At 44.8% G+C, this 8,069-nt stretch overlaps 1 protein-coding gene across 1 annotated transcript; it reads right to left on the minus strand.

Annotated features, from left to right (window-relative positions):
- Nucleotides 1-460: 460 nt before the first annotated feature.
- Nucleotides 461-4,897, minus strand: CCL15 (C-C motif chemokine ligand 15). Its single transcript, XM_025362033.1, has 4 exons — nucleotides 4,236-4,897; nucleotides 1,696-1,752; nucleotides 1,114-1,225; nucleotides 461-694 (listed from the first exon to the last, which is right to left on the minus strand). The coding sequence occupies exons 1-4, from the start codon at nucleotides 4,309-4,311 to the stop codon at nucleotides 610-612; spliced, it is 330 nt and encodes a 109-aa protein (XP_025217818.1). The 5' UTR covers nucleotides 4,312-4,897; the 3' UTR covers nucleotides 461-609.
- Nucleotides 4,898-8,069: the final 3,172 nt, after the last annotated feature.

An 8,069-nucleotide genomic window follows, 5' to 3' on the forward strand; every position in this document is an offset into this window, starting at 1 on the left:
ATTATTATTATTATTATTATTATTTTGGCAGGTCTAGAAAGCATTTCTGCAAGTTGGAATAGGAAGTTAGAAGGTCCTTGGAGACTGTCTCAAAGAATGAAGTAGTTACCATGAAACAGATGGTGTAAATATGCAAGTGCAAATATGGAATGATAAGGAAACAAAAAGTATTTCTCTTTTGGTTAATAGAAAAATATCGAAAGGAAATCGTGGGGAAAAAAGAAGAATTGTTATGGGATTATAATGGATCAAATGTTAAGTACACTAGAAAATGGTGTGAACTGGGCAAATGATGGAGTAAAAGAAGCTTTCTTGAAATTGTAACCAAGCCTTTGAAGATTAGTTATTTCAGTAGAAAGGAGAAGATGAGATATAAAGTGAATTTGTATTTAATCCTGTTGGGGCTTAGCAGTTTCTTCAGTTTTATATTAGTTTATTTCCTCTTAAAACTCAAGCAAACTTAAAAATTGAATACTCTTTATTAGATGCGTGACTTCCATTACCAGACACAACAATATATATATATTTAAAGTAATTCAGGCCAAGAAACTCACAGGAGGTGTTGGAGGTGGTTGGCTGGCCTCTTTTGTCTCTTTATTATTATATTGGTTAGGACTTCAGCTTTTTCATGCAATTCTGAACTCCCGGACCACTGGGTTTGGCACAGACTTGTCGCCCCTTCTTGGTGAGGAAGCTGGGGAATAAGGGAGAGAAAGATTACAAACTTTCTCCCAAGCAGAGGGAGACAGGGGGCCCCATCCTCCCTGCTCCTCAGATTTCCCAGTCAACACAGCTTGTTTTTTCCTTTCTCTGCTGTTGGCAGCTCAGGGACAGTGTCCTCTTGAGACCCTCTCAGCCTGTGGGACTCCTTAATGACTTATGGAAGTGTCCTTGGGCAGCCTTGTGCCTGCTTTCTTCTTCCTCCCCTATCTCCTCTCCATTGGGAGTGTCTCATCCCTGATGCCCTGCAGGATCCTCGTAAGGACACAGCTGCCCCGTACCTGGCAGGATCCAGAGGGTGGAACCCAATGGACGCCCATCCATCGGGTCCTCCCTGCAAGACGTTGTGGGCTGCTTCTTCCCCAACACATGGTTGATGAGCTTGGCACTTACATGACACCCGGCTTGGAGCACTCGCTGCTCGTTTCAAAATAACTTTCCATGAGTGAACACGGGATGCTTTGTGAGATGTAGGAGATGCAGCAGTCAGTAGCAAGGTGAAAGCCTGCAGCAAGAGAAAGGGTCATTTGAGGGCCAATCTTTCTCCTCGAAAGCACTGTGCAGGATGAGAAGGCATAAGCCTCGGAAGACATGTTTCCCCTCCATGGCCAGCACTTGCTGGCATCTCCCTGCTTCAGACCCTCCCCAGGGTTGTGCGGTGTGTCTGAGGCACAGGGTGGGCCACAGCAGGACCAGGAACATTTCCCCCAGAAGGGGAAGGCATCTGCAGACACCTGCAGACACCAGGGAGCACCTTCTTCTCCAAAGGAGCAGGCTCTTGGGGCAGCCAGAGGGGAACAGAGAAAGCATTTATGGAGGGGGTCCCCCTAGCCCATCTTGATCTTCCTTGGAGATGTTCACCACCCTCAGGCCCTCTCATTCTCCTCCCATACTGTAAACAAGGACAATGGATTCCAAAGTGCAGACCTGCACCTGCTGGCTGCTTTTAAGTATATGCTGTATCTGATCACTTACTGCTCAGAACTACTGGATTTTTCAGTAGAAGCTTTGACATGAACTCTGTCTCTGCATCTGGAAGAAACAGACAGGACCGGGAAGGAAATCACTGGGCGGCAGCAGTATGTTTCAGCATCTCCACCCACCCCATTGCTCATCCCCCTCCTGAGGCAGAAAGGCTCTGAAGCTGGACCACCACCACCTGTCTGTGTTCTAGGCCTGCCTCCTGGCCCATTTATTCCTTTAGGGCCCTGAGACTTTTCAGGGACCTTTTGAAAATGTAGACATGAAAACTTTGTATTGACTCTGAAATACTAAAAGCAACTGAACCTAACACGGGTCAGTTAATGGAATATCTACATGATGTGACACAGTCTACAAGTCTTTCTACACATTTCTGGAATATTTTTTTATTATAGGGCTCTGAAAACTGAAAGGTTTTATCAGCGCATATGGTGGCACAGTATCCCCTTAAGTGAAGTGAGTCTATTATGGTCTTTATTCATCCCAGTTAGCAGAAATATTAATGTGTTTGCTGTAGAAAGATTGCTGTGTTTGATTGAAACAGTCTTCCTTGGCCCCACCAAGGATAAGTACCATCTAGGTATGAATTACTTTTTTTTTTTTTTAAATTGAGACAGGGTCTTGTTCTGTCACCCAGGCTGGGGCACAGTGGTATGATCATAACTCACCGCAGCCTCGAGGTCCTGGGCTCAAGTGATCCTCTTGCCTCAGCCTCCTGAGAAGGTGGGATTACAGGTGCGAGCCACAATCCCTAGCCAATAGTTTAACTTTTTGTAGTGATGAGGTCTTGATGTGATGCCCAGGCTGGTCTTGAACTCCTGGGGTCAAGCAATTTTCCTGGCTCAGCCTCCCAAAGTGCTGGGATTATAGGTGAGCCACCATGCCTAGCTTGTATTACCTTTTGAAAACCAGAGAAATTCTGTATTCCAAAATACATCTAGCCTGATAGGATTTTGATAAGGGATTGCATACCTGTATTATGCTAAATAGAAAAATGCGGCCAGGTGCGGTGGCTCAAGTCTGTAATCCCAGAACTTTGGGAGGCCAAGGTGGGTGGATCGCAAGGTCAGGAGATTGAGACCATCCTGGTTAACATGGTGAAACCCCATCTCTACTAAAAATAGAAAAAATTAGCCAGGCGTGGTGGCGGGCGCCTGTAGTCCCAGCTACTCAGGAGGCTGAGGAAGGAGAACGGCGTGAAAACGGGAGGCGGAGCTTGCAGTGAGCTGAGATCACACCACTGCACTTCAGCCTGGGCGACAGAGCGAGACTCCGTCTCAAGAAAAAAGAAAAAAAATATCTTTACAGTGGTCAGGCACGATGGCTCACACCTGTAATCCCAACACTTTGGGAAGCCGAGCTGGGCAGATCACCTGAGGCCGGGAGTTCAAGACTAGTCTGGCCAACAAGGCGAAACCCCGTCTCTACTAAAAAAAAAAAATACAAAAATCAGCTGGACTTGGTGGTGCCTGCCTTAATCCCAACTACTTCATAGGCTGAGGAAGGATAATCAACTGAACCTAGGAGGTGGAGGTTGCAGTGATCCGAGATCTTGCCACTGCACTCCAGCCTGGGAGACAGAGCGAAACTCTGTCTCAAAAAAAAAAAAAAAAAAAAAAAAAAAAAGTCTTGACAGCTGGGGAGAGACTGCCCGTTGCAGGGCTAACCAATGCATAGAGATAGCAAAGGGTTTAGACCTTTCATATACAAGTCAACAAATCCTGAGCCCATGTGCCCAGCCACCTCCTTTGCTAACTCTCACACACCAAGCCAGCATTTCCGTGGTTCTAAGTCATCCTAAGGATGAGTACTAGACAACTAGAGACTATCCCTATATCCCAAAGCCTGAAAGGCTTGTTCAGACTACCTAGCCCTAAACCCTATGCTCTGGGCTGCCTTGCTTTCCCCCTGGAAACCCCAATAAAGGTTCTGGCATAGGTCGTCCCTTCTCTCCTGATTGTGACTCCTGCCCTGGATGCTTCCCTTGGGGCCCTGTGTGGCACAGTGTACCTCCTTCTCTTGGGAAATGTAAATAATACATTCTTTTTGCAATGTCATTGGCCTCTTTGTGTTGACATTCACTGCCACAAATTAAGATTCCACAGGAACAAATGAGACAGTGATCATGGGTGAGTCACTTACCTAGCTGGTTCCTTTTCCTCTCCCAAATCACAATTTTACACCAGATGGTAGATAGCAGTTCTAGCACTGTAAACTTCTATGATTCTTTTTACAAATTTACAATTTAATTACAGTTCTTTTGTTCCAGCTAAAATATCAGCTACGAGAAAGAATCAGATAATTTTTGCTGTGAAAAGGGAAATAATTGGCCCCAAATGGGACCAGTCACGTGTATACATTTCCCCCTCCAAGGATCCAAAGGCTGCAGACAGAGCCAGGTCTACACTCTGCTGGTGGTTTTTAAATAAGTTCCACAACCATGTCTGGGCTGGAGAGTAGTCACAATGTGTCTCTGTCCCAGAGCCTGAGTTACCATGGACCTGGTTGCCTGGAAGAAAGCTCACTGGACTCACCATTTGTGACCTGGGCCTGGGATCCAAGGGCAGCAACAAGCATGAGGCAGGAGAGGACAGCCACGGAGACCTTCATCCTCCTGGTGGGCAGGCAGGGCTGGCCGAGACTCCTGGGCTCACTGCTTCCTGGCTCCCCGGGATGCCAGCTCTGCCCTTGTATTTACAAGAAGGGGAGGATCCAGGAAGTCCCAGGGCAGAGGTCAGAATGCTCTTCTTTAGCTATATAATAGTTACCAAGCAGTTTCTGAAAAGAGAGCAAGGCTGAGAATGCAACAGAAAGTAGAGGACAAAGGTGACTTGAACTGTCCCTGTGGATTTCCCGAACTATCCCAATAGCTACAGGCAGATAGAAAGAAATGTTTCAAGGAAGAGTCTTCCTTTCAGGAGATTTATCTAATCCTCTAAGCCTGGGATAGGAGTAGGGGACTATCTCAGACTCTTGGATTCAGGATTGGGATGTGGTGAATGCTATCTTTTTTCCATTTCTAGTTCTATTCCTGTAGTCCCAACCAGTAGGTGTTAGCAGTGCCGAATCCATACCAGTCTGCAGCAGCCTCAGTTCTTGCCCCCTCAGAAGAAAGAATTCAACTGAGGGGCATAAGGCAGAGTGAGAGACCGAGACAAGATTTAGGGCAGGAATGAAAGTAAAGAACACTTGGAAAAGTGCCAAGCAGGTGATTTGAGAGATTCAAGTGCCTGGTTGGACCTTTGGATTGCGGTTTTTTTGTTTGTTTGTTTGTTTTTTTGCTGGCATTCCGCATGCGCAGTGGTCTCCCAGCACGTGGGAGGGGCTGCATGCACAGTGTGTTTACTGGAGCTGTACACATGCTCACTTGAAGCATTCCTTCTTGACCAGTCAAGTGTTCCTAGATCACATACCAGTTGAACTCTGACATTTTGCCTCTTAGTGCACGTACTTGAGCCTACTTGCCCGACCCCTGAGATCTTATCGGGAAACTGTTGATCACCAGTTTCAGATATTTCTATCTATAGGGAGACTGCCTTTGCTGGTGCTGGCTTTGACCAATTACTATTTTAGAGAGACAGTGTAACATCTGCCTGACCATCACCTGATGGTTGTCTGACATTCCTGGTGGGGCAGGGGGCTCTCCTGCCCTGCTCATGTCTGAATAACTACCTACTATAACAAAGGGATTTTTTTTTTTTTTTTTTTGAGGTGGAGTTTTGCTCTTGTTGCCCAGGCTGAAGTGCAGTGGTGCAATCTTGCTCACTGCAAATTCTGCCTTCCGGGTTCAAGAAATTCTCCTGCCTCAGCCTCCCGAGTAGCTGGGATTACAGGCATGTGCCACCACACTTGGCCAATTTTGTATTTTTAGTAGCATTTTTAGTATTTTGTTCACCATGTTAGTCAGGCTGACCTCAGGTGATCCACCTGCCTTCGCCTCCCAAACAAAGGGACTTCAAAGGTAAGAACCAGTCAAGCTGGCCACCAAAATGGAGAACTGGAAAGTCTCAAGATTAGAGGCCAAAAGACCTTCCCAAGCACTGATGATGCCATGTCAAGTACTAACCACCCCATCTTGAACTTTCAAGTGCCTTCAAAGCTGATGCTAAAGGGTGGCCACCAGAGGGCATTCTCTAATCTGCAAACTTGGCTGTGATTTTTCAAACAGAATCTGCCAGTGGCTTCTCATGGACTTGAGTCAGCTCCAAAGTTTGTGTGTGAGTGTAGAAAGTCCTTCAGAATAGGGTTCTCCTTATATGCACAACTCCTCTATTTTCTAACATAATGGCATTTAAATGCATATTAAGTTTAAATAGTGATGCACCTATTAATTTAGATTTTATACTTTTTTCTTTTGGAGTGAATTTTTTTTCAGGACCCCAATACTAAATGCCTAATGGATAAATTGGCCCTGTGCAATACGAATTCCTAGCAACCCATTAACTCTACTTAGCAGTCACCTCTGCCAGAAAGACTTCTCGGCTCTGGCTCCCACTAGGCTGGGCCAGGTGTCCCTTTTCAGTGTTTCCACAGCATCTCTCAGCATAAATCTATGATAGCACCAGTCACATTCTATTTTAAATGCTTATTTACTTAATGGTTCTCCTCATTCCTCTGCCCCCATACAACAAGGGGTGTGTGTGTGTGTGTGTGTGTGTGACAGACATTAAAAAACATGTCCAGGTGCAGTGGCTCATGCCTGTAATCCCAGCACTTAAGCTTGAACTCAGGAGCTCCAGACCAGCCTGAGCAACATAGCGAGACCTCGTTTCTAGTAAAAAAAAAAAAAAAAAAAAAAAGCCAGGCTTGGTGGCACATGTCTACGGTCTCAGTTACTTGAAAGTCTGAGGCAGGAGGATTTCTTGTGCCTGGGCGTGCTTCAGGCTGCAGTGACCTATGATCACGCCACTGTACTCCATCCTGGGTGACAGAGTGAGACCCTGTGTCAAAACAAAACAAAAAACAAAACAAAACAAATCAGCCACATAACATGACATTTACCCCCTTAACACACTTCCAAGTGTACAGTTACAAGGTCCTTGAAGAATGTCTCCAAGGATGAGACAGTTACTGTACCTGCTGCACAAAAACCATCACATTGCAGTGAAGAGTTATTACTCAGATCAATCTCATCGAAGGCTCACAGATTAAAGGTTTTTGAAAGGTAGTTTGGGGAAGGGGATGAATGTGGACGCTTTCAAAGGACGCTTGCTGCTGACTGCTTGGGGGGTGCAATCATAGAAGTGTGGGAAATTCATCTCCTGTAGGCTGAATGGCTTCTGGGTGGTGCCGCAGGAGCTGTTGGTGGGTCCAGCTGGAGCCATCATCAGTGTCTCAATGCAAAAAAACATCCTGAAAGGATATCTCAGAAGGCCAATCCTAGGTTCTACAATAGTGATGTTATCTGCAGAGAAATTGGGGAAGTTGCATATCTTGTGACCTCCACAATAATGGCTGGCAATCATTTACGTCTACACTTTCTCCTTAGCAAAATTCAGGCTCCTCTATCCTCCTAGCCTGGTAGTCTTTCATTAGCTTTACAAAAGTGGTTGAGTTTTGGGGAAGGGCTAATCATTTACACTATAAACTAAATGTCTGGCAGCTTGAAAGCTAAAGGCAAGAAGGGAGTGGGCTAGATCAGATCTTCCCGTTGTCATGGTTTTCTCACTGTTATAATTTTTGCAAAGTTGGTTTCATTACCATAAAACAAATGGTGTGAGTCTGCAAGTACAAATGCAGAATGATGATAATGAAAGGAAGACAAGTATTTCTTTCTTGGTTAATAAGAGAAAAGGTTGTTAAAAACCTTAGCCAAATTAAATTTAACAGAGTTTAACTGAACAAAGAACAATTCGCAAATAAGGTAACCTCTTGAGCCAGAGTAGGTTCATAGAGACTCCAGCACAGCCGCATGGTAGATTTATAGACAGAAAAAGAAAACGGAAGTGAGGTACAGAAACAGCTGAATTTATTATAGCTGGGCGTTTACCTTATTCAAACATGGTTTGAATAGTTGGCCCCCTTTGATTGGCCAAAACTCAGTGATTGGCACAAGAGTAGGTTACAGCCTGTTTACACCTCTATTCAGGTTACAGTTCACTATGTACAGAGAAACCTTTAGGCTGAACTTAAAATAAGTGAGAAGGTAGCTTTAGGCTAAAGTTGATTTAACAAGGTCCATTAAAAATTGTTGGAAAATAAGAATCTACATGAGGTTATCATGGGTTAAATATTAAGTAAATGACAATGTTGTGTCATCTGGGCGAATGATAAAAGAGAGTTTTTATTTTTGTTTTAAAATTTTTTTCTTGATCTAGGTCTTGCTTTATCACCCAGACTGGGATGCAGTGGCTTAACCATAGCTCACT

This window comes from Theropithecus gelada, chromosome 16, assembly GCF_003255815.1.
Source record: "Theropithecus gelada isolate Dixy chromosome 16, Tgel_1.0, whole genome shotgun sequence".
Classification (NCBI taxonomy): domain Eukaryota; kingdom Metazoa; phylum Chordata; class Mammalia; order Primates; family Cercopithecidae; genus Theropithecus; species Theropithecus gelada.

Excerpts from the sequence above, each read along its gene's own strand:
- CCL15 (XM_025362033.1), bottom strand. The coding sequence starts at position 4,311 with ATGAAGGTCTCCGTGGCTGTCCTCTCCTGCCTCATGCTTGTTGCTGCC. Across the intron at positions 1,226-1,695 it reads AAATCCAGTAGTTCTGAGCA|GCTTTCACCTTGCTACTGAC; the intron begins GTAAGTGATCAG and ends CTCTTGCTGCAG. Across the intron at positions 695-1,113 it reads TGCTCCAAGCCGGGTGTCAT|CTTCCTCACCAAGAAGGGGC; the intron begins GTAAGTGCCAAG and ends CTTATTCCCCAG.